Source organism: Taudactylus pleione, unplaced genomic scaffold (genome assembly GCF_031769625.1).
Source record: "Taudactylus pleione unplaced genomic scaffold, aTauple2 ptg000095l, whole genome shotgun sequence".
Taxonomy (NCBI): Eukaryota; Metazoa; Chordata; class Amphibia; order Anura; family Myobatrachidae; genus Taudactylus; species Taudactylus pleione.
Window position 1 is genome coordinate 26704869 of NW_028284497.1, and position 27198 is coordinate 26732066.

The following is a 27198-nucleotide window of genomic DNA, read 5'->3' on the forward strand; positions in this document are numbered from 1 at the left end:
GGAAGTCATTCCTATAAACTCATTCTTAAATACAGCTTCCATACATTCCACTTCGATCACCCATAAAAATATCACAGAATTTACTGAACCTGAATCACATGATTTTTCCGCCACATTTTTATTCTGTGACAATATTTTGAACGACTTTCCCATTATATTGTTAAATGAAACATATATACTCTGTAAGAAATATATTTTTATCTTGCAGGAAACGGTATTCATTATCGGTTTTACTGAGTGTGTTAACAATCATATTTGGAGTTTTTGTAGCAGCAAGGTATGGCTTCGTCTTCTGTGATTTCTTTGTGTCTAATCTGTCTTCCTCTAACAGAACCAGTTTATTTATTCATTGGCACTCCTATGGGGGATCGGTATGAAATACCGTCAGTCGGGATCCAGGCGGTCAGAATCCCGATGCTGAGATCCCGACAGGGTTAACATACCGACACTTGTTGGTCAGTATGCTAACCCTCCCCCTCTCCCTTTCCTAACCCTCCCTCTTTGGTGCCTAAACCTAACCTCCCCCCTAGTGCCTGAACCTAACCTCCGCCTCCCTGCACCCTAAACTTAACCGTCCTGCCTAACCCTCCCCCAGTGTCTAACCCCAAAACCTAACCTTCCCCCCAATCCCTCTACTTTCCTTCGGCATCCTTGTGGTCGGGATGCTGGCATCGGGTTCTGAACGGCACCGGTAATGTAAGCGTCCGAATCCCGACCACAGGGATGCCAAATGCATCCCCTCCTATGGTTGTTTAATGGCCGGGATATTGTAGAATTTATTTTAATAAATTTTTATTTTGTTGATGTATTTATCCATTAAACAGGTGTCCAGTTTTCTCTTTTTATCTTCTGTTTTTTTCCCCTCATTTATTTTTTTTCTTTACTTAAAATTAGTGATCTTATAATCAGTGTTAACAAATTACGGAAAAAAATGCATTCTGTAGAAACAATTAAATATCAAATTTTAACAAAATACAAACTTTTAAACATTGTGCAACCTGTTCTTTTAATATATACATTAGACATGATGCTTTTTTCTTACTGTTTTATTACCATTGTAGTCCTTTGGTAATTGTTCTATGTTTTACTAAACTATTATTTAAAATTGTTTTGTTAATTTTTTTCCCCCAGTTTTGATCTTACTTTTAATTTGGAAGGATACATCATTGTATTGTTGAATGACTTATTCACAGCTTCATATGGGGTTTATATTAAACAGAAACTTAATTCCAAGGTAATTATTTCACACAAAGTTTACATTGATAATAGGTTAGAAACATATGTTGTTAAAACTCTGAAAAAAATAGAAAACATCAAACCTTACTTGTTCAATATTACACCCTCTGCTGGCTTGTCATTGCAAATTTCTGCCACAATCCACTTTTAAATAGAGCTTGTTTAAGAATCAACAGATCTAATTTAACTTAAAACATCAGTTTCCAATATGCAAACCTAAAATATAGGGTGCATGTTTATGGAAATTAATATATACATTACAGATTAATAAATAAACATAGCATTTCACAATGCATTTTTTCCTTTGCATTTGCTCTGATGAATATAACAGCAATGTTAGCAATATTCTGTGGACGTTGAGCAATATAATTGTGTAAGACATGCAGGAAGCAAAAATTTCAAGGTTGAACAATACAATGAAAATTCCACAGCCGACGGTCATTTATACCAGTGCAAAACGCTCAGGTGTACAAATCGTTTTATTTTGTGCAAATACGCACATTTTTTTTCACCCATATTTAGTTTTAAATGGACATGAGCAATGTGAAGAGTAAAATCAGGGAGGAACGTCTGATCAGCCCAGCTCCTTCAGCGCAAAAGATTTTTTATTTTGCACACTTGTAGGTGTCACTAGTTTCATGTGCAAACCTCAAGCAGATGTACATGAAAATAACAGTGGAAAAATTGATAGGATAATTTAACTCAATACTGAAAATTCAGTTTTATTTGGAATACGCAAGGTAAAACATGGGTGTTTTGTAAGAAGCAGTGAAAAGTGTGCAGAAGTGGAGCAGTGGAGAAGTTGCCCATAGCTAGCAATCAGCCCCTACCTATTATTTTATAGACTGTACTTCATAAATGCTATTTCACAGCTGATTGGTTGCTATGGGCAACTCCTCCACTGGTCCACTTCTCCAAGCTTTTCACTGCTTGATACATAAACTCCACAGTCACCTAAGTTTATTTAACTCATGTGGTATGGTGCTCATTGGTCCGTGAACACCATACTGACTAAGGGGTCTATTCATGAAGCAAAGAAGAATCCTGTTTAGCTGACATTAGGGCTTTTCTCTGCTTCGTGCTATTCATGGAGCAAGTTTACCATGGAGAAGTGTATTCTCAAGCTGCACCCCCGCTTCATGTCTGTATCGCATCACCATACTATTGAATGGTGGGTGCGATTCATAAAGGAACAGAGAACTCAGCTTTCCGTTCCTCTCCTGGGGTACAGATTCGCCATCTGAGGATAGCGTAATCTGTACCGCAAGCCGAACAGAGCAGGGAAGCCGCATTCTTCTCTGCTGTCTGCCCGGCGCTGGCTCCACCCCCTTTTCCCAGCGTCCATTGCAGCAGGTCTGACCTGACCTGCTGTTCTCAGACGCTGGGCATGTGCAGTGATGAGCGGGCATATCGGGCTCCCAATATGTCTGTCTTCTCACTGTGTCCAGAGATTGCGGAGGGGCCGGACAGCGCCTGATGATGCTGGAGAGGTAAGTGTACATGAATGGCTACTAAACATCACTATATATTGCATCGATGCAATGTGATATATAGTGATGCTTATCGTGAGCCACTTCATGTTTTTTATTATTCAGCATGTAAACATTATTTCTAATTATAGTCTAATTTGATATCTTTCCATTTTTGTTGTGATATTTTACAGGAATTGGGAAAATATGGTATTATATTTTACAATGCCAGTTTCACAATTTTACCTACACTGATTTACATTTTATTGAATGGAGAATTTGCGAATGTAAGTGGATAGTAAATAATAATAATATAAAAACTGTTTTGGTTACTGGTCACATATCAGAAAACGTATTAATCAGAGGCCATATCTAATATTTGCTATTATTATTCTTTATTTGGTATGGGTGTAAGTAAATGAAAGCAGACACCACAGGCATATCTGTCATGGGTGCTTGGTGTGTACACAAGCCAATGGGTTCAACAGGGCTTGCCCCTCAACACCACTTTTTTAGTGATGTATTTAGAAAGACGGCACCGCACATGCACCACCTTTCCAAATTTATCACCAGAATGATGGCGCTACAGGGCAAGCATAGGGAGCCAACGCACCACATGGTCATGCACATTTAAATAGGTATTTTGCCTGCTTCATAGTAGGGGAGCCCATTTCACACAGGCCCCCTCAGCTTTTTTACACCCCTGCCAGACAATGTTATATTATTTTCTCAATCAAATCTCCATAGTAACTATAATTCACATGTATTCATAGGACATCTCTCTATGTTATGTTGAACTTCACATGAAGAGCATATGTAATATGTATGCAACCAGGCGGATGCAGTTTCCCAATGAAGGGTCATGATGAGCCTTTTGTAGGAGTCATTAGAGAATAAGGGGTCTATTTACTAAGCAGTGTTAGGAGACAGAGTGAAAAGTGATAAGAAAGTGATAAGGTGCCAGCCAATCAGCTCCCAACTGCCATTTTTCAAACACAGCCTGTGAGATGACAGTTGGGAGCTGATTAGCTGGCACTTTTTCACTTTCTTATCACTTTTCACTCTGTCTCCTAACACTGCTTAGTAAATAGACCCCTGAGGGGTAGATTTACTAAAGCTTCTAAAACAGACAGGTGGTGGTGTTGCTCATAGCAACCAATCAGATTCTGTCTATAATTTATTAGAATGATAGCTAGTATCTAATTGGTTGCTATGGGCAACACCAACACTTTTATTGTTAGAGCTTTAGTAAATCTCCCCTTAAGAGGGAAATGTATCGACTGGAGAAGTTGTTCATAGCAACCAGTCAGCTGCTAGCTAGCATTTATCAAGTAAAATGATGGATAGCAGCTGATTGGGGGCTATGGGCAACTTCTCGACTCTTTAGAGGGTTTGCTACATCTCCACCTCCTTATGACCCTGGCTATATTATTTAGACAAAGTATAGACACCATAATGTCACAAAATGTAGACACCATAAGGTACATTATTTAAACAACCAAAATGTCGACATGGATTATATGTCTACAATCAATATGTTGACAAACAAAATGTCAACATGGATATAATGTAGGCATGGACATAATGCATATATGGACAGGTTGAAATATTGACAGGTGCGGCTCTGTCATTTTAATATGGCTGTTGACATTTTGACTGTGTCTACATTTTAACTGTCATCCTTATGTCCATGTCGACCATTTGGTTGTCAGCATTTTGTCAGTTGATATTTTGTTGCCAATATTTTGATTGTCTATGTTTTGACTACATCCCCCATACATATTGTAGGAGCACACACATCTTTGATTAACTTATTATGTTTGTAAGGGCCCCTATGTACCACCCAATGGTGAAAAAGGTATATAACCCATGTAACTTTGACAAGGAAGATGGCCCCCCCTCAGCTCTGGGCCCCATAGCAGCTACACCCCTTGCACCTATGGTAGTTACACCCATGGCCGAGGGTTATTTCATTGTTTGACACTTAACATTCCAGCCGGTGGGTTTAATCAACCAGGTAATGTTACCAGTAGTTCTTTTATTTATAATTTCTGTTTCCATTTAATCTTTGTTAATTTTAATAGCGTGTTGATATGTCACTATTAAGGAAAACTAAATTATTGATATTGTTATGTAGAATACTGGAATAAACAATATCTATGTAAACTTTCTACTTTTGTAGGCTGTACATTTTAGCGAGTGGACCAATGCTTATTTTGTTTTTCATTTTGCCTTTTCCTGCGGGATGGGGTAAGTAGTCAGCAGTATCTGTAGTTTCGGCTGATAAATATATTTGGTGTCCATAGGTGTAAATTTCTGAAATGTGTACAAAGTAGCAATGAAATAAAGCTTAAGGGGGCAGATATTTTGCAGAATTTTTGACTTTTTCTGATTTGGATTAAAGTGCACAATTATGTTGCACAAAGTGTACAGAAATTCCCCCTTTTTTAATATCTATTTGTTCTATTCTTCCTTTAATTCATGGTGATTAGGTAATGCTTCCAAAAGCTGAATAAAATAGACAGAAATACAGGACCTGAGTCAGACCCGCCTGCTAGATGCGTACGGTCGCTCGATGCGTATGCAAATTCAGCTAAGTGACGGTAAGGCAGGCGATCGCACGGCAAGGCATAAGCACGCCCACTATGTCTTGGCGAGCGATCGCTTTGTGTATACAGACGCCCACCAGCCTGTCTTAAGACGCCCACTTGTGCACGTCATCTCCAAGAAGTGTATGCAACCATCGGTATCATCGAGTACCATCGGATGCATCCGCAGCTCTTGACTATACCCTAAAGCAAGCACTGTGAGCACTTCAGTGTCAAATTCAACTAGGTGACGTGTACTATGACGCTGCCTGTTAATTATGCACGCCTCTAAAACGGCGTTAAGACGCTCAGGCTTGCCTGCGTTCGCATCTCCACTCCCCCATTGTTAATGGCCAGCCCCTGTCACCACCCACAAACGGCTTCTCCTGTCACTCACTCTGCTGGGCTGTCTATGAGCGGCAAGCGAATACTTCCCGAACTCTCACACTGCTTCGTGCACGCGCACTGCGATGCATTCGCACAATGTGAAAATCGGCTGGCTAGGAGCGAACGCTTCCTAGCGAGCGGGTCTGAATCGAGCCCACAGTTACCTACAAGAAGAAAACTGGTATTGGTTGATTTTTTTTTTTATGCAACATTGCTTGCGGTGTTAATTAAATAAATTACATCAAGTGGCAACATAATAACAGACAATTACAGCCAAATAGTAAAGTCTGTAATAAGATTGTTACCTAGCATTTGTAGTATTAGCATGCACTTCAATGGAGCTTGTTACCACAAAACATTTGCTGCCACAAACCCTGCATATTCATTCGGCAATATCTTCTCCAGCTTTAACTGATATAAAGTGATATGGGTTTGGTATAAATTGTCTACAGTTATGGTACAGTAGGTACACACTGGAGCGATGCCGTTACAATTTAGCCAAATCGTAACGGCATATCATGCAGTTGTGTATGCACAATATGCGCGCTCCCGCGGTTGTTTTCGACATCGTCAGGTTTGATGTAGGGATGTGCAGGCTCGGATTAGTTCGGTTTTGCACGCCAGGTTCGGAATTTTTTTGTCCAGGAATGATGACGTTTGTCCATGAAAGATGACGTTTTGCCTCTTTCTGAGTCCTGTTTTTTGGAGGGAAAAAATCCGAACCTGGCGTGCAAAACTGAACTAATCCGAGCCTGCACATCCCTAGTTTGATGCGCTTCACTTTAAAGCTGACGATATCGCAAGCGGCCCCGTTTATGTTAATGAAGGACGGAACAAGTGGCTGTTTCATCGTTCATAACATTGCTCTAATGTGTATCGTTCCGGTACACATCATCCAGTGTGTATCTAGCTTTACACTGTCGACAGTCAAAATGTTGTCAGTGTAGGGTTGACCACAAAATGCTGACCCAATAGTAATGTGACTTAACCTTGTCAGCATTATAACTTTAAATATGATGCTTTACCAGTATCGTGTCGGCATAGCGGGGCCAACTTTACACTGTTGTCATTTTGACTGTCAACTTTGTAACTACCTCCTGGAAAAAAAAAATCTGTCTATCGATCTATCTATAGTTGTGTCCTCATACATCTAACCTCCTTGCGTGTTAAACAACCCTAGGATGCATAAGCAGCTTCTGCTGATTAAAACTACGGGCCTGATTCAGAGCCGCTCGTAAGCGGCCGCTCGTTCGTTCTGAGCGATGTTTGCCCAACTGCGCATGCGTACGGATCGTAATACGCATGCGCGAACCAGTTAGTGCGGCCGAAAATCGTTTGTTCGCTAAATAGTGAATGCCTGCTATTTTGAGTGACAGGAGGAGGCGTATGTGGGTGGTAACAGGGGAAGGTGCTTGAAAACGGGGAGTGGAGATTCGAACGCAGGCGTGCTTAAAGGTCAAAACGGGCGTTTTATGGGTGTGCATAATTAATACAGCAGCGTCATTGACCACGTCCCTGGGTTATTTTATAGTCAGAACTGCTCGCATGATTGCGGTAGGACAAACCAATCACAAGAATAGCGAGCAGTTCATACGCTGATCGATGTACTCGATTAATCTAATAAATAGCGGACATGACGTAGGATGCGAGCGGCCAGGGGGCGTAGTTTCCCAAAAAATGACCGCAAGTTTTGTTCGCTCGTTCAGACCTAGAGGCGTGAACAGACCGCAAAGAGCGAACGGTTCATTTGAATAGCCACCCCTTTTTTCAGAACGAACGACCGCAAATAGCGTCCGGCTCTGAATCAGGCCCTATATGCGGCATGCCTATATTCTATGTGCAACTGCGGGTGCAACTGCATGCAAAATGCTACGTTACATTGTCACGGCCGCTGACAATGTAACGTAGCATTTCGCATGCATTCTAAGAATACTTATTCTACTGCAATCTTTAAGCAGGTTTTAACATGCTCTGTATGGGGAAACTATTGCAGATGAACTCTTACAAATCGTATCATTGATGGGGGCTCCCACATTGCTATCACTGGCAGTGACCACTTGATATATTGGAGAAAGCCCTGCCACTGGTAAAAACAGATGTTTTCACTGACCGCAGAGCTTTTTGCCCTATGATAAATATGCACTATAATATCTTATATCTAGAATTAAAAATTGTTATATTAATCCTATGTTGTAATTCTAAAGTCTTGGTAGTGAATTTAAACGAAACGGATTAGCATATGTGTATCATTTCTGAAATGTCCAAATAAAATATCCATGTAAACATCTGTTATTTAGCATATATTTGCTATGAGTTCGGTGAATGCTGGAAAAGACTCTAAGCACCAGCAATATAAATACAGTATGCAGCCCGCAAGCCAGTCATCTTTTTACAAATATTAATTGTTGCTTCATATCAACATTTCTGTTGAGCCGTTGGGCCTGATTCAGTGTTGTACGTTATTATCATCGTTGTTGCATCTTTGGACACAGCAAGGATGAGCAAATATTCTAATGCTGCAGGAGGCGTCTGAGGACAAAAGACACCCCAGATGGGATCGCAGATCTGACTGCTGTGTCCGAAAATGCAGCATCGGATCACAAGTCGTGATGGTCACAGCCCTCGGCCATCTGACTGCCAGAACAGCTCAGCTGGTACAAGGAAACCTGCGTCGGAAGGTTTTCAGGAACGCTGGCCGCCCCGTCCTCAAACTGCTTAGGGGCACTGCCGGCGTACTCGCAGATAGAGACCTGCACATGTGCAGTACAGATCCTGCACATTCGCAGATCTCTAACAATCAAACTTGTACGCAAACCATCGGGTTTGCATACAAGTCTGAATCAGGCCCATTCTGATGAAGGTGGGGTACCATCAGAATGTTGATAAGGAGCCACAATAAATATTATAAAGAGTACACGTACAGTATGTGTGATGCCTATGTAGATTTATAAAATGGCCAGTCGGGATAACTTTATGGTAAAGTCTTAACCCAGCTAAAAAATATTTACATTTCTGTTTTCCTTCTTTGGCACTTCATAGATTATTGCTGCTTTATTCAATCGTGCTCTGCAGTTACTATAACTCAGCACTTACAACTACAGTCGTTGGCTCTCTCAAGGTAAATATAAAATGCATTCTGATAATCTGTGTATCTGTTAGTTATAATTATTATATTTTATCTATATGGCGCCACAAGGGTTCCATGGCGCCTTACAAAGTACATAAACAGTTAAGCAGAACAAGAGAACAGTGACGTACAGTACAAGACATTGCAGGACAAGTACATGGTATATAAACATTGCTGCAACAGTAGAAGGATGGTAAAAGTCAAGGGTTAAGGCCGCCATAAATCAGCAATCGATTGTGGAAATTCTGCAATATGAAGATGATTGTATAAAAATATCTGCAATGTATGGGCTTCACAGATCGCAGATTGCAACCAAAAAGTGATTGGAATTGTTAAATCAGATTGTTCAACATGTTGGATTTCACAGATGGATTGGGGCTGTATATTGCTAGTGTATGGAGATGATCAGCGGATTTGCAGAACGTTACTAGTAAACTGATGGGCCTTTCAAGATTGGCAGATCTGTGTTTGCTGAAAATTATCTGCAAATCACTGACAAAGGGCCTGATTCAGAGCCGTTCGCTATTTGTGGTCGTTCGTTCAAAAACAAGGGGTGGCTATTCAAATGATCCGTTCGCAAATTGCAGTCTGTTCCCACCTCTAAGTCTGAACAAGCGAGCAAAACATACGCTCGTTTATTTGATAAAAACGCCCCCTGGCCGCACGCACCATACGTCATGTCCGCTATTTATTAGATTAATCGAGTACATCGTACAGCGTATGAACTGCTCGCTATTCTGTGGTTGGTGTTTTCAACCGCTATTTTGCGAGCAGTTCTGAGTTAAAAAAAACCAAGTGACGTGGTCAATGACGCTGCTGTATTAATTATGCACTCCCTTAAAACGCCCGTTTTGACCTTTAAGCACGCCTGCGTTCGGATCTCCACTCCCCGTTTTCAAGCACCTTCCCCTGTTACCACCCACATACGCCTCATTCTGTCACTCAAAATAGCAGGCCCTCGCTATATTGCGTACCAACGATTTTCGGCCGCACTGACTGGTTCGCGCATGCGTACTAAAAACCGTACGCATGCGCAGATGTGCGAACATCGCTCGGAACGAGCGTACTGCCGCTAGCGAGTGGCTCTGAATGAGGGCCAAAGATCTGTAATATATGGGCGCAGAATGCTAGATTGGGAAATCCTAAAATCGGGCAACAAATCTACAAATTGTTCAATTGTGGTTTTCAGATTGCTGTTGTATGGGGGCCTATAGGTGGTTAAGGTGTGATACAGCAGTATCAGGAGAATTGAATGTAGAAATTAGTAGAAATGTAGAAATTAGTGACAGTAGTTGTTGTCGTGAGGTAGACAGCTGGTGAAAATAGTGATAAGTTGTTACAGAGTGTACATTCCATAAGGCACATTTAGTTATTTGGGGGTCTATTTATTAAGCCTTGAATGGAGATAAAGTAAACACAGATAAAGTCCCAACCAATCAGCTCCTAACTGCATGTTTTCAAACACAGCCTGTGACATGACAGTTAGGAGCTGATACTTTATCTCTGTTCACTTTATCTCCATCCAAGGCTTAGTAAATAGACCCTTTGGAGAGTGATGGGGACACATGATGTGTATGAGGTTTGCAGGATATTTATTCCAAAGTGAATCAGCTGTATGTGTGTGGGGCCTGGGTTTTGTGATATGTCACAAGCTAATAAAAGCAGAAGGGGAGAGAAGTAAATACATGTAGGGGGTGTGTAAAAGTTTTTTACGGTGACAGGATGAAGTTGTAATAGTCAATGTATGAAGAAAAGTATAATGCTAGGTACACACGGAACGATCGTCAGCGATAACAATATTGCTGAACTATCTCCCTTTAAAAATCCTGGTGTGCTGGATGAACGATATTGTTTATCCACACACCAAAAAACCACCAACGACCCACGATCAACGTTCGCGGATGCCTATGGAGAGATAACGATATCGTCCAGGTTGGCCTGCATGCATGGAGTGCGCATTGTTAGTCGTTCATTGCATACACACGGAACGATATGAACGATATATCATTGAACGATATCGTTATAGTTCATATCGTTGAAATATATTGTTTCGTGTGTACGCACCTTAATGCTTAGTAAGTTAGTAAGTTCCATTTCAACTGCTTCCAAACATGAAAATTCCATGATTGCACCTACTGTGCTTAATTAAATGTCCTTCATCTAATTAACTGGGGAGACAAGCTCTGTTTTATAAAATAACCAAAATATATAATAAGAAAAATAATAATAATAATGTAATACAAGAAGATGTAGGAGGCAAATACGTTGTCATTGTATTATACATACTTCAAACAACAAAAAAAACCTAAAACGCATGAATAATTATATATCTTCTTGGTTAAGGAGATAAAATAAATAGGTAGAAATATGTTAGCATGTACTTATATTATATGTTATTATTATTTAAGTATATTTGATTTTTATAATGCCAATTTGTACACAGATAAAGTGTTCTCCATGAATATGTGCGCATACTGTATATATTAACAAGCACCAGCCTCTAAGCTAGGTGTGGTTTGTTAGGTTAACAGTTTTCATGTCGACATGCATTAGGTAAACATGAGAATTTCTACACATACAGATGTGTCCTCTTACATCTAGCCAACTTGTGCATTAAACAGGCCTTCTAATCGCGCCATGCCGTTGCGTAACTCGGTAGCGCTGAGCGTCTTTTTGTGCGACTTTTTACCTTCAAGTGCGTCTTATTCGCAAAGCGATGTGTATTGGACGCACAAGCAGCTTCTGCCGATTAAATTGATATGCAGCATACCTATGTTCTCTGTACGTCTGTGGGTGTATCTGCCTGCGACAAGCTACGTTACAGTGTTACAGCCGCTGACACTGTAATGTAGCATTTCACATGCAGATACACCCTCAGTTGCACAGAGAATATAGGCATGCTGTATATAATTTTAATCAGCAGAAGGTGCTTGTGCTAGCTATTGATATCACTTTGTGAATAAGACGCATATGAAGGTAAAAAGTCGCACGAAAGACGCTCTGCGCTACCGAGGCACATGGAGCTCCCGCATTATGTGTGGCGTGACTTGTAGCGCATGGAGGATAAATGTATCTGAACATATCTGTATGACGCATCGGCATGATAGAATGTTGACCTAAGGTCCCTGGTGGCCCAGCGATAACTGGTCCTGGCATCAGCGGTGTCTCCAGTGTCTTCTTCCGGATACCGGAGGTCATGTGTCTATCTGTTCTGGCAGAGTGATCTGATGCGCCGACGCTCAACATTTCAAATGGTGACATTTCAGATGTCGACATCATTGTGAACATCTGAAGATGCCGACCTGATGTTGAACCATCTCGACATGGTAAATGTTGAGCATGTGACAAGCAATTAAAACTTCCAATTTACTTAAGTGTGGAATATCATAAATTATAACATGAAAATTTCTTACCATGGGTCTGGCGTTCCTATAGATCTTGTGGCTCTCCTAATGTATGATGCTGTTCAACAATTTTCTACATAATTTTGCTTAGATAGGTTTATTTACATGCAGATGGTGTATTGTGAATAGACAACACAATCCATGGCAGGTTTCGGGGGTCCTTCAGGATTGGATGAAATTCCAACTCCAGGGTAATTAATATTCTGTAATAATGTTACACATGGTTTTACAACTAATACTGCATTTTTAGCTTTGGGTGATGTTGCAAACTGACAGTTTTTAGTATTACTGGGTATGTAATATGCTAAAATTGAATAACATTTGTTTTAAATCTTTTATCTTTAGAATATAAGCATCGCCTATATTGGGATTTTCGTTAGTGGAGATTATAATTTCTCTTGGCTAAACTTTTTAGGCCTAAATATTTGGTAAGTATTCTATATATTTGATTACTATTATTGCTACCATATATTTACTTTGCTTTACTGGATTTCTGTACGAGTTTATCTTGCTGATAACAATTGTAGCTCCAATACAGGAATAAATATAGCAGAAACACACACATAAACATAATATATTTAAGATGACACTATAAAAATAAAATTGCATGCAAAGCATAAATCCTTTCTCAAGGAATCTAAGAAATGTATCAAGGGTTTTCAATATGCAAAACACTGTTGGTTTGGTGTTTGCATTCCTAGTTTGAGAAACAAAATAGATTAGATTTAAAGAACTACATTTTTTATCCTTTTATGGGTTTAACATTCATCAATATGTTTAGATCTCACTTTAAAACAATTTTAACACCAAACTCTTCACAAATCTTGGCAGCACAATGATAACTTTTTCATGAACTATTTTTACTGTACATCACATTGCTATGCTCAGTATTTTGGAATCTATCCTGTTTTTTTTGCAAATTAGATAAAAGATTAAATAAATTAAAATGTGTTGAATAATGTCACTAAAAGCCAAAATAAAAGCCATGCTGGATGCAGCATGGGCCCCGCTGACGCTCCGTTGCTCCCGGCACCGGCTGGTGTGTAGGCATTTGCCAATCCTGGCACCCCCACTGGGACCCACCGCACGAGACATCGGCTGGGTACACATAGCTAAGTGTGTACCCAGGATTAGATAGCCTTGTTTAATTACAGGAACTGTTTTCACATTTTTATTTTTTCTAATTACATCATAACACTAATTACACTTTGTACCAGTATGTATATGTATACCTGATGGAAGGGTATAATATGCAGCATTACTGTACACAACCTAATAATGTAATAAAGTCAAATTATTTTACAACATCATGTTGTGTACAAAAAGGATAATGTTTTTTAAATATTAATAAAAGCAAAAGTGAAATTTTTCGATATTTAAAAATTAAATATTATTTAAATTAATTGATCTAACGTAGCCATAATGCTATGAATTATGTTCTCAGCTATATGCAATAATAATTTATTCATGAGGCAACACTTATATATGTTTTATGTGGGCACCATTTATAGTGCCATGAAATAATATTATTATTGTCTCATTATTAAATAATATTGCCCACTTAAAATAATGTGAAAATCATATTGCCTTCATAATATGATCACATAATGATTTCATAAACTAACTTTGCCCTCATGAGATAAACAGGAATTATTTATCCCCTTTACCAATAAATAAGGATTGCTCTCATAATTGGTAAGTGCAGTATATTGTGCTTCCTCTTATGTTCAGAATGGGCAGATAGCCCAAACAGCCTATCACAACCACAGTGTGTTGTCTGGCAGCCATCCTGGCAGATTTTGGAACAACAGATTGAAAAATCTGGTGGTTTATATCTTTTACAGGGCAAAAATCATGACAGATGCGGAGTGTGGCACTTTGTAAAAATGCAGGTTTCTTCTTCAGGGTCCATAGAGCTCCACAGGGAGACATTGGGGTGTAGGTGGGACCTGGAGGACTGGACACCAGCAGCAAAACTTTTCAATCCCAGGATGCTCTGGTCCTTCCCCCTATACCCCGCCCACTGCCTGAGGGCACTTCAGTTTCGTTCGTGTCCAGCAAGGAGTTGGACCACCATTATAACAGGGGACTGCCTTATGCAGCCCAAGCTTTTATTTATTTGATTTTATTCCATTTTTATTTCTACCAGAATGGTGAGCAGCACCACACTGTCCTCCGGACGTCTGTGCTGCCACCCCATCACCCCTCCGCTGTGCCGTGAGACCAAGCCTGCCATCTGTACTCCCAGCGGGAAACCGAGGGGGACTAGCTAGCAGGCTCCCCGAACCCCCAGACTGCAGCCTGGAAACCAGGGGACAGGTAAGGTGGAACCCCATTCGCGGGGACCCGTGTATTAGTGCAGTCTTGCCTCCGGCCTCAGGAGGCAAACCGGAGGCGTTGATGTGGACACTGGCTCACCCACTACTCCACTAGACCATCGTGGCATTAACATACTGGCGCAGTCAGAGGCATATTATTAAGGCCAGGGGACCCAGTAATTAATGTCAGCCAGGGGATAAGGTGCTCTCCCTGCAGCCCCTCCCCCAGCTTGGGGTGCCATTCCATTGTGGTCCTGGTGTTCCCTGGGATGCTTCGCGCGGCAGCCATTTTAGGCAAGCAGTCTCCTGGAATCGCTGGGTCCAGTCTCCCTGTATACCTCTCCCAAGGGCCAGGTTATACAGCACTATAACCTACCAGCCACTGCGGTCTGTGTAGTTGATAATAGTGCCCATTGCAGACATGTAATGTTCTTTTCTGATTTGTATGTGACTTCTGCTAGCGCTAATCTCTCTTTTTCTATACTGTCAGTTATAACTATCCCTTTTCTCTGCTATACCCTGTCATGCTAAGGTATAGAGGGTTATTGTAACCACACTTGTGGGGGCTATCACATACTTCATACCGTGTTGCACATTACATTGTGCCATATCTAACATTGTTGCACACTCCCTGGTGTCATATCTAGTGCTGTTGCACACTACCTCATGCAATATATAGCGCTGTTGCTCCAGGGGGGCCACCAATAGCGCAGTTGCACACTATATTGTGCTGTTGCACGTTACCTTGTGCCATATATAGCACTGTTGCATACTACATGATGCCATATATAGCGATGTTGCATACTACATGGTGCCATATATAGTGCCTTTGCATATTATATTGGGTTATATATAGCGCGACTGCACACTACATTGTGCCGTATCTCACATACTGCAAGGTGTTCACTGCACTGTATCATTACTATGGCTGGCAGAGGAAAGAATAACAATCAGCCTCAGGATCCTGCCCCTATTCTGTTGTCCTGTAACTCCTGCTCAGCGGGCTTAGCCCCAGAGGACTTCATTCGGGATGGGCTTTGCACTAATTGTTACACAGCCCCAGGTCCCTCAGCCCCGGTGTCTCTCCCTCAGGACCCACCCTGGGCGTCCTTTTCACAGATGCTGGCAAAAATTATGGAGCAGAGAGTGGTCCCCGTAGTGGCTCCCCCTGTGGGATGGCCACAGCAGGTACTCCCTGCAAATCCTTTGCCTCTCCCATGGATAGAAATGCTATCTACCTCAGTACAGACTTTGGCTACTACCTCTACAGCCTTGCAGCAAATGCTACAAAGGGAAAAGACTTTACCTACTAAACGTGCTCTGTTATCCTCCCAGTCCACTCAGTTATCTGATTCTGACATATCATCTGGGGAGGCTGAAGACGCAGACCTCTTTCACTCTGACTCCGTCTCCAGAGAAAAGGAGCCACCCTCTTAACTAGATAAACTGTACCTGCTCTTGTCAGGGCTGTAAAATCCATTTTGCAAAAAGAAGAGGATGAACCCACTCCTAAGAAAAATAATGCACTTTTTAAATTACAAAAGGTAGTTTTACCAGAGTTCCCTCAATCAGACCAGCTATCTGATCACATGAGTGAAGCATGGAATATGCCTGGTAAAAGGTTTCAAATTCCAAAATTGTTCAGTTCCTTTTACCCTCTTCCAGCTATTGATTGCACTAAATGGGAAGTTCCCTCGGCCGTGGATTCTCATGTAACTCGTTTGGTTAGAAATGCCATGTTACCCATTCACACTGCTACCTCCTTGAAGAAGACTACAGATAGACATATAGAAGCTTGTCATAAATTAATTTTCTCTCTTACTGGAACTATTACTTGTCCTGCGGGGGCTACGGCCTGGGTGGCGAAAGCCATTGAGAGTTGGGCGGAGGCCTAGAAGAAACACTTCTCCCTGATCCTTCAAGGGAGCAACTCTCCTATTTATCTCACATTAAGGATGCAGCCTCCTACTTAGGTGAGGCAGTTATGGATATGGCTCTCCTTGCCTCCAGGATATCTGCCACTTCGTTAATGGCCCGCCGTAATGTTTGGCTCCATTCCTGGAAAGCAGATTCAGACTCAAAACGGGCTCTAGAGTCTCTCCCTTATTCAGGAGACAACCTATTTGGTCCAGAGCTAGATAAAATTGTGACTGCTTTGGCAGCTTCCAAGACAGCTTTCCAGCCCTCTGCTTATAATACAAAACCTAGGACGTCATCCTTTCATTTATTTCGCCCTCATGGCAAAGCCAAGGGTCAGTCCTTTCTACGGCAACAGACAACAGCCAAGGCCTCCAAGCCTAGGGCCAAACAGGCCTGAACTACTAGATGTCCACCTGCCACTCTGCAGTGCAGACCTTGGGATCAATGGTGTCCACCTTCGACATGGTGGAGTTCGCCCAATTTCAATCCAGGCCCCTACAACACCTGATCCTCTCCAGGTGGAACTTGCTACCCCATCTGCTCAAATCCCAGACGATGAGCCTCCCCTCAGAGGTTCGCCTGTCCCTAGCTTGGTGGCTACAAATTCCCCATTTGAACCAGGGTCGTCCCTTTTGGATCCCGGTCTGGGCTCTCCTCACCACAGATGCACGCCTCTGAGGGTGGGGCGCAGTAACCAGCCAACACTCTATCCAGGGCCGATGGTCCCCAGTCGAGGCAATGTTGCCAATCAACATCCTGGAACTTTGAGATATCTACAGAGCTCTCACTCTGGCTCAAAATATTCTGAAAAACAGGCCAGTACAAGTACAGACCGACAACACGACGGCTGTGGCCTACCTCAATCATCAAGGGGGCATTCGAAGTCAGGAGCTGATTCAGATCCACTCGCTAGGATGCGATCGCTTGTAGCTGGCCGATATTTGCAATCTGCGCATGCATCGCAATGCGCATGCGTGAACCAGTGCTAGAGATTGGGAAGTGTTCACTCGCTGCGCATAGACAGCCCAGCAGAGTGAGTGACAGGAGAAGCCGTTTGTGGGTGGTAACAGGGACAAGTCCACTAGAAATGGGGGAGTGGTTTCAGAGGCGTGCATAATTAAAAGGCAGCCTCATAGGACATGTCACTTGGTTGTATTTCACACTGAAGTGTTCGCAGTGCTTGCGGCAGGGTATAGATAACCTCAAGCGCTGCGATTGCATCCGATGGTGCTCGATGTACCAATGTTTTCATGTACTTCCAGGAGATGACATGCGCAAGTGGGCGTCTTATGAATGGCTGGTGGGCGCCTGCATACACAAAGTGATCGCACGCCAAGACATAGTGGGCGTGCTAATGCCTTGCCGTGCGATCACCTGCCTTGCTGGGCGTGCACTGGATTTGCATACGCTGGTTGCGAGCGAACGCATCTAGCGAGCGGATCTGAATGAGCTCCACAATCCACAATGACAGAAGTGTCCCGCATTCTCACATAGGCCGAACACAATCTCTTGGCCATCTTCGCAGTGTTCATCCTGGAGATTCTCAATTGGGAAGCGGATTTCCTCAGCCATCACGACATGCATGCAGGAGAATGGCCTCTACATTCAGAAGTCCTTCAGCTTCTGGTGGACAAATGGGGTCTTCCAGAAGTGGATCTCATGGCCTCAACACTCAGCAACAAACTTCCAGTTTATGGAGCAAGAACAAAGGACCCCGACGCGGCCTTCATAGACGCCTTGTTGGCGACATAGACCTTCCAGTTGGCATAGAGTATCTCTTCCCTCCAATATCCCTGCTTCCTCGAGTGCTTCAGAAATTCAGACAGGAGGGAGGCACAGTCCTGTTAATAGCTCCGGCTTGGCCCAGACGTCATTGGTACTCTAAGACTCTCTATAGACATTCTTCTTCAACTTCCTTTATGAGTAGACCAGTTGTCTCAGGGTCCATATATGGACTTAGACCATCTGTCTTTAACGGCTTAGCTCTTGAGACATCCCTGCTAACTGCTAAGGGATTCTAAAGCTCTGTGGTCCAGACCATAACAACTAAGGGATTCTCCAACTCTGTGGACCAGACCATGCTCAGAGCACATAAACCGGCCTCAGCCAGGATTTACCACAGAATTTGGCATTCATATTTCCAATGGTGAGCTCCACGTAACTATGACCCTCAAGTCTTAAAAGTTTCTCGAATTCTTGCCTTTCTTCATGCATGACTAGATCTAGGTCTTCGCCTAGCATCTCTCAACGTGCAAGTTTCTGCTTTGTATATCAGGTTTCATCGCGAGATTGCTTCTATACCTGATGTCCACATCTTCATGCAATGTGTTCTATGGATACAACCTCCCTTTGTCCCTCCTGTGGCTCCATGGGACTTGTCAGTGGTGCTCATAGCACTTCAGGAACCTCCATTTGAACCTCTGGAATTGGTGGATATGAAATGGCTCACTGTGAAGACTCTGTTTCTTCTGGCTATAGCATCTGCCCGTAGGGTATTGGATTTAGGGGCTCTTTCATGCCGCTCCTCCTTTTTGATATTTCATCAGGATAGGGCTGTTCTTCACACATCCAGGCTTCCTTCCCAAGGTGGTTTCTCGCTTCCACCTGAATGCAGAAATTGTGGTTCCGGCCTTTAATTCACCAGACCTCTCAGCAGGTGAGGCATCTTTGGATGTGGTCCGTGCTCTAAAGAGCACTGTACTACTTCCATTAGGAAATCGGACTCCCTCTTTGTCCTATATGGATTCCACAAGAATGGGTGGCCAGCTAACAAACAGACCCTGGCCAGATGGATTTGCATGACTATCTCACAGGCTTACATGCAGACGGACCTTCCTGTGCCGACTTCAGTCTCTGCTTATTCTACTCGTTCTGTGGGTCCCTCATGGGCAGCCCGGCGTGGTGCCTTAGCTGAACAGCTATGTAAGGCGGTCACCTGGTCTTCTATCTACACCTTTCTTAGGTTTTATGCCTTTGATACATTTGCCTCTCAGGATGCTTCCTTCGGGCGTAGGGTTCTTCTATCAGCACAGAAGTGTTCCCGCTCTTGAACAACTGCTTTGGTACATCCCCAGTGTCTCCCTGTGGAGCCCTATGACCCTGAAGAAAATGAGAGCTATGGTGAAACTTACCTTTGTTAACTCTCTTTCTTTGAAGTCCATAGGGTCCACAGGGCACCCACACTGATGCACCTGGCTTCTATGGGTTTCTTCTCTTGGTCACTTGTTTCCTTCTCTGTGTGAGAGTGTGATTCTTCAGTGTACCAGTCTACCTCCTGACCTGCTCCTGCCTTGGGCTTGTTAACAAAACTGAAGTGCCCGCAGGCTGTGTGCTGGGTATTGGGGGAAGGACCGGAGCACACTGGGATTGAAAAGCTTTGCTGTGGGTGTCCGGTCCTCCAGGTCCCACAAACACCCTATTGTCTCCCTGTGGACCCTATGGACTTCAAAGAAAGAGAGTTAACAAAGGTAAGTTTTACCATAACTCTCATTTTTTAGTTGTTTTCTTGTGGTTTTTTGTAAACCTGGTGCTTTGCAAACTTCATAAAACCACCAAAACCATTTGTTTGCAAAACCGTCCATTAGTCATATTCTATCATATGATATTGCTTATAAATGTCAACTTGTATGATTTGAAACTGGTATTAATCTGTTTCCATTTGTATGATCACAGTGCTACAAATAATTTTTGAGGACATACAAAATGTGTAATTGCATTACACTTTTCGTATACACAGTATTTTATGAAACAATAACAGTTGTTTTAGATTACAGTATAATGCTTCATAAAACATAATTTAGCAATGTAAAGTGCCATTACGACCATGATTAGCCAGATGTAGTTTTATATTGTTGTATTTAAATTTTTTTTGACATTTATAAATAAAATTAGTGTTGCCAGGACAGCTTGCCTTTAATTATCCTGTTAGTAGTTTAGTTTAGCACAGCTATACAACAGTTTTGTATACAGCTATACAACATTTGGGGCTCACTTTCAATTGTGCAGAAATAGGATTTGCAGACAGTGCTGTAGGGACTTAGCAGTGTGAACATTTTTAAGTGAGTAACCAAACCAAATAAACTCATATATTGCATATACCAAATTTAATTAAACTGCACAAAAAAAAACATATACAGTATATACAAAAATATATATTACCTTCAACGTGATATTATATAAAACAGGAAATAGAGGCTATTCTCTAGTAGCAATAAGACCACCACTTTGTTATATTGTGGATCCAAAGGATTTGAAACGAGCAACAGTCCACGTTAGGTGAGTATTTAAAAGTATAAAATTCGCAGTCCCGAGTTATATAGATTAGCTTAAAATAATCTCCTTAAACCGGGTACACACTGGAGTGATGTTGGGCCGATATGCTGTTTTGTAACGACATATTGCCTACATCACTGAGTGTGTATCAGCGATTGCGCGCTCCCGCAGCCAATAGCGATGGTTGCCACTCAGTCCACTTCCCAGGGTGATCAGTCTCGGTTGCTGTGCCGACACAGCAGTGTACTGGTGCAGGCTCTCGCATCAACAGGGACATGCTTACAAGGTAGCCAGTGTTCCGTGAAATAAAAAGCACAGTGGCACTTATGGTAAGCCATTAACTTGTTTCTCTATTGCCTGGATAGTTTCCTCAGATCCTTACGTAGTGTATATAATTTAATGATTATGAAATGAGGCATGATGCCCTTAATTATATCTGCACACAATCTAACACCCACATTTTGAAAACAAATGCTCTACTGTAAGTTCCCAGTTTTCAAAACACTGATGTGAGCAATGCTTTCTTAATATATTTTTTAACCACTTAACTGGCACAGTTGCATGAGATACGCCCACAGTGAGGTGTGCTTCTATTGGCATGGTCTCCTGTGACTGTAGCTTCCATTCTGGCCCCAGCATTTTAATGAGAAAATCAGTTCTGCGCATGTGCAGAACTGGAAGGTCTGTGAGTTAGTGATCTGTGACTGCTGATATCACATGCTCTTTGTGCGCTCTATAATGCCTTGTGATCGGCATTCTGGAGCACCGAGTACAAAAGTGCTCTAAGAGTTCCCATTCCATTGAGCTCTGTCTTCAAGAATGAATTAACGTGTGATCATCAGTCCCTCCAAGTGCAGAGCTCAGAATAAGGAACGTTCGGTCTCCTCTCAGCAGGATGTCATTCACATGCTCCGCTGCACTCTGCATTCATATGAGGGGGATGTAGTCGGCATCCCACCGTGCGGGATGCCGATGGTCCTAATATCGACACCAATATCCCGACCGTCAGCATTCCGAAGGTAAGTATCGGGGTGCACGGGGAGGGTAGCGTTATCTAGCGGGGTTAGGCACTAGGGGGAGGGTTAGGGTTAGGCACTGGGGAGGGAGGGTTAGGATTAGGGTGCAGGGAGGGGGAGGTTAGTTTTAAGCACTAGGTGGTCGGTTAGGTTTAGGCACCGGGAGGGGGTGTTAGGTTTAGGGTGTGTGTGGGGGGGTTAGGTTTAGGCACTAGGGGGGGAGGGTTAGGGTTAGGCACCGAGAAGGGTGGGTTAGGGTAGGGCTTACAAAAATGCTTACCATTCTCTCCAATGTGTGTCAGGATTCTGCCTGTCGGGATACCGCTGTCAGTATTCTGACTAGTGGCATCCCAGCAGTCGTGACATCATTCCCAACCCATATGAAGAAGAGGGGGAAATTATACAGGATTCTCTATGGCCATTTTGGTGGTGGTGGGTTGGACTATGACTACAGGGGTAATGGGAAAATGCAGCAAGGTTGGGGGAATAATGCTATAGGGGCATCAAGATTAAAGGGTGCTAAAGGCTACAGGGTCAATTTCTATAGGGGGATCTAGTTTGGCTGCTGTAGTATTTGAAGTCAGTGCTATTTATTCAGATTACTTAACTCAGGGTCCCAAACGCGGTCCTCAAGGCACCCTAATGGTGCAGGTTTTAAGGATAACCATGCTTGGGCACAGGTGACTTAATTAGTACATCAGTCTTTTGATTTAACCTTCTGGCCTCAACCATGAATATCCTTAAACATGGACCTTTAGGGTGCCTTGAGAACAGGGGGGCCGATTCAGACCCGGACGCTAAACAGCGTTCGCTCGTTATGGCCTATTGTCGCCCATCTGCGCATGCAGCAAAATACGCATGCGCAAACCAGTCACTGTGTTCGGGAATGGTGCACTCGTAGAACACAGACTGGATGCTAGTATGAGTGACAGCACCGTTTGTGGGTGGTAACGGGATGGTGCTTGTGAACAGGGGAGTGGTGGTGCTAACGCAGGCGTGTCTGGGCGTCAAAACGGAGTTTACTGGGCGTCAATAATTAGCATGGAGGTGTCATTGTACATGTCACTTAGTTGTATTTCAGCCTGCAGTGATTGCAGTGCTTGTGACGGGGTAGGCTCTACCTCAAGTGATGTGTGCAGCTCCGATGGTTCTCGATGTTACTGATTAATCATACACTTCCTGGAGATGACGTGTGCTAAGAAAGAAAAGTGGGCGTTATTACACCGGCGTGCGGGCACCGACTCTGCCATCGCTCTCTAAAACATAGAGGGCGTCCTTATGCCAGACAGTGCTATCGCGGAATTTGCATACCTAGCCCCTGACGGCTGCGAGAGAGCGCAGCTTAGCGTCCGGGTCTGAATCGTCCCCAGAGTCTCTCCTGACATGCTGAGAGCTCTCATGCTGCGAAGATCGCAATAGCTAATTTATGCACGCCTATAACACGGCATTTAATCGGTCAGACACACTTGCGTTTGCCTAGCCACCCCCGGTTACCTACCCCAAATGCTGACTACCTGTCACTCACTTCGCCATTGAATCATCTGTGCGATCGTAGTCGGAAAACAAACTCTGAGCGTGACATGCGTGCACAATGGCAAACAATCGCTCGATCTGCATAAATATCTGAACCAAGGCCCTGATTCAGACCCACTCGCAAGCGGCTGTCCGCTCGCAAGTGGGTCGATGTTGTGCACTGCGCATGCGCACGACGGCGGGAGTTCCGTCGTGCGCATGCGCCAGACGCGTCGAGCGAAGGAAAGTCCTTCACTCGTTGTGTCTGATCAAAGGGGGCGTGCTGTCGATGTTGGCTGACAGCACGCCCCCTTTGGTGGGCGTGCCTCCCTGACGGGGGTGTTCCCAAGGGAACGCCTCCCGTCAGAAGCCGGCCCACTGACATCACTAGTGATGTCAGTGGGAGTGATTTTGGCTCTGATAGAGCCAAAATCACTCCGGGCCTTGCGGTTGAAAACCTCAACCGCAGGCTCCGGCTCGCAGTTTCGATGGTCGCGATGGTCACGACCATCGCGGCCATCAAACTGCACGCTCGTATAGGCTGTGGGTGGTGACCCACAGCTATACGAGCGTCCAGGGGGACGCTCCATAGTTATGGAGAACGGCCCTCATTCAGAGCGTGCGCTCTGCTCAGAGCGTACGGCTCTGAATGAGGGCCCAAGTCCTATGTCCATATACATTTTTTATTTTCTTGACACCATATAACAGTGGCACTCCAGTTGCTGTGGGACTACATATCCCAGCATGCACTGCCAGAGTTTGCTATTAGGAAATGCTAAAACTGTGGCAGGGCATGCTGTGATATGTAGTCCCACAGCAGCTGGAGAGCCAGGGTTCGCCACCACTGAATATAACATCATCATATGTGTTACTAAGTACTTCATGGCAGATAGTTCATGGCACAGTGCAATACTTTTGAAGTTATTGCTTTAAATAGTTGTAGTATAATGAAATATTTGATAAAACTAAAATAAAAAAGTTAGAAGAAGAAAATTGGATTGTGACTACATTAACAAAGCATATAGTACATTACTGTAATAGTACTACAAAGCTATAGTACTGTACTAGGTATATACTATAATAATATTACTACTATTATAGCAGAAAGCATGACATTGTAACTACTTGCCACATAGACAAACAATTCAGAATGCATTAAGAAATTAAGCATTAGTTAATTCTAAAGCATTTAGGGCTATATTTACTAAAAGTTGATTTTAGTCGATGTTTGGTCGATGTTGTGTTTCAGGGTCTAAATCACACATTTACTAAAAGATGATTTTTTACATCTTTTTTTTTAAACAATGTAAAAAAATAATCTCTAAGAAAATGTATGAAATACATAATTGACAAAAAATCTACCAAAATTTACCAAAATGGGCCTTTAGTAAATAGTCCACAGATGGAAACCACTTAAAGGATACACACAGTAGATTAGACATGATGTTGATACAAATGAAGGCCACACTGGAGCTACAAAGCTGCACTGTTATGCATAGATCACCATCTGTTTGCATGCCGTCAAAAAATGTGTTCAGCCTTATGATGTCAGAATTGGCACCATCATTCACTGTACTATATTTAGCCATATTACCGGGTCTGCAAATTGTTTGGTACATATACTCATACTGAAAAGTTAAAGGTCACTTTGCACAGTAGGTTCAACACAGAACATACTTTAGAAAGTTAATTTTTTTTCTTTTATTCTTCCATTTCAGCATGGCCGGTGGAGCGGCATATTCTTTTGTAATAATGCGGGAATCCCCACCATCAAAGACTTTAATTCCAGAACAGCAAGATAACACTTTGCCACAAAGTGGTCAATCCAATTAGGTGCGTGTTGGCTACTGCAAGCCGTTCTCACGGAGAACTCACACCGCAAATATCAGTTGCAATCCAATTCCAAACTCACATTGATTTTCAGAGGAAATTGGCATTTTTGGTGTACATCCTCCGAGCAGGTGAAAAGGCAGGGAAAATCTTTATTTTAAGTCAAAAATGTCAGGACACAGCCTGATTCAGGTGTGGAAGCAGTGCCGATTCTTACGCAGTTGAGCTATAATTGGTGACACTGCGCATGCGCCAAGGTATCTTTGCAATGCCGCTCACATCGAGGATTTAATGGCAAAGTGATTGATATTCAGGGACCATTTGGACGTGGTTCTGGGAGTGGCGGCAAAAGCGCATGCGTGTCTTGGTTATTTTTGTGGAGTGAATCTACTTACATCTGCGATCCCGCAGAAACTATGGCGCCAGTATCTCAGTTCCCTCGGCCACTCTGCACAACCATAGGGTTACTCAGACGGTGGATTATCAGAGTATTTGCTATCGCTGCTGCATATTGGTACACAATTGCTTGGATCTGCGATGTCTCCGGTAGGCGTCTCAATTCATTTCCAACTACAGCATTAGCATATATTCGTACAGCAGCTGAGTACGGGATCACCGCTGCCATTGCACTAGCTTTCACATCTGAATCAGGCCCACAGTGCAAAACCTCTGCTACAGCCCAGTGAGAAGTAAAAGTCTTTGGCCCTCATTCAGAGCCGCTCGCTAGCGGCAGTACGCTCGTTCCGAGCGATGTTCGCACATCTGCGCATGCGTACGGTTTTTAGTACGCATGCGCGAACCAGTCAGTGCGGCCGAAAATCGTTTGTACGCTATATAGCGAGTGCCTGCTATTTTGAGTGACAGAATGAGGCGTATGTGGGTGGTAACAGGGGAAGGTGCTTGAAAACGGGGGAGTGGAATTCGAACGCAGGCGTGCTTAAAGGTCAAAATGGGCATTTTAAGGGAGTGCATAATTAATACAGCAGCGTCATTGACCACGTCACTTGGTTTTTTTTAACTCAGAACTGCTCGCAAAATAGCGGTTGAAAAAACCAACCACAAGAATAGCGAGCAGTTCATACGCTGTACGATGTACTCGATTAATCTAATAAATTGCGGACATGACGTATGGTGCGAGCGGCCAGGGGGCGTTTTTATCAAATAAACGAGCGTATGTTTTCCCAGACTTAGAGGTGGGAACAGACTGCAATTTGCGAAGGGATCATTTGAATAGCCACCCCTTGTTTTTGAACGAACGACCGCAAATAGCGAACGGCTCTGAATCAGGCCCTTTATTCCTACCTCTCTCGGGAGCATGCATTAGTGCCAAGTGTGCGAGTTTCATGAAACAAACTTGCATTGAAATGAAAGACTATGCTGATTGCTAAATAAAACATTAGGTCAAACATATGTATGAAAGGGTTAATGTGACTATTGGAACAGACATTTCCATTTGCTGTCCATCGTTGATTCTTAAATGATGAGAAATGATAGTGATCTGGAGAATATGCTTACTTAGCTCTGTACAGAGTATGAGGATTGTAGATTGGTATTAATCAGGTTTACATTCCAAAGGATACCCACACCAACTGCTGAATTAGTACGGTCACCAAACTTGTTTACTCTATTCAAATAATTTGATGATGTGCAATGAACAGTGCTGTATATACTAGTTTTTAAATATGCTCAGACTTGGTCATGATGCAGATTTTATTTGTTGTAATACAGATGCAGTTTTTATTTGATGTAATACATTACTGTATGTTACCATAAACATGTTAGAAAAGCATTAATCGTGTGTCATCTGTGTCGGATGTTGGAACACTACATTCAAATAGGTTTTTTACCTCTGCACATAATGAACAGAACAGAGCATGATGGAAAGAATTTGTTTTGTTTAAACTTACATGCAGACAGCATGTGGACATAATACAGACAGTATTATGCCGACACTGTACTAAATCTAATTAAAGCATTTTAACCGTGTCGGAAGTATACTTTTGAGCATGATGTGTACTGGAGCCATGAATGCATCACATTCTTAATTACGGAATCGGTATGAAGGCGGCAGATGGAGATCACAACAGGGTAAGTATTAACCCTCTCCCCCCCTAACCCT

General features: G+C 42.8%; 1 protein-coding gene across 1 annotated transcript in view; it reads left to right on the plus strand.

Annotated features, from left to right (window-relative positions):
- Positions 1–26872, plus strand: part of SLC35D2 (solute carrier family 35 member D2) — a 177983-nt gene extending 151111 nt beyond the window's left edge. Inside the window, exons 6-12 of the mRNA XM_088470079.1 lie at positions 209–277; positions 1132–1234; positions 2900–2992; positions 4888–4955; positions 8720–8798; positions 12557–12639; positions 24968–26872. Of these exons, the coding sequence (XP_088326205.1) occupies positions 209–277; positions 1132–1234; positions 2900–2992; positions 4888–4955; positions 8720–8798; positions 12557–12639; positions 24968–25082 (610 nt within the window). The 3' untranslated portion in view covers positions 25083–26872. The remainder of the gene's footprint in view (positions 1–208; positions 278–1131; positions 1235–2899; positions 2993–4887; positions 4956–8719; positions 8799–12556; positions 12640–24967) is intronic.
- Positions 26873–27198: the final 326 nt, after the last annotated feature.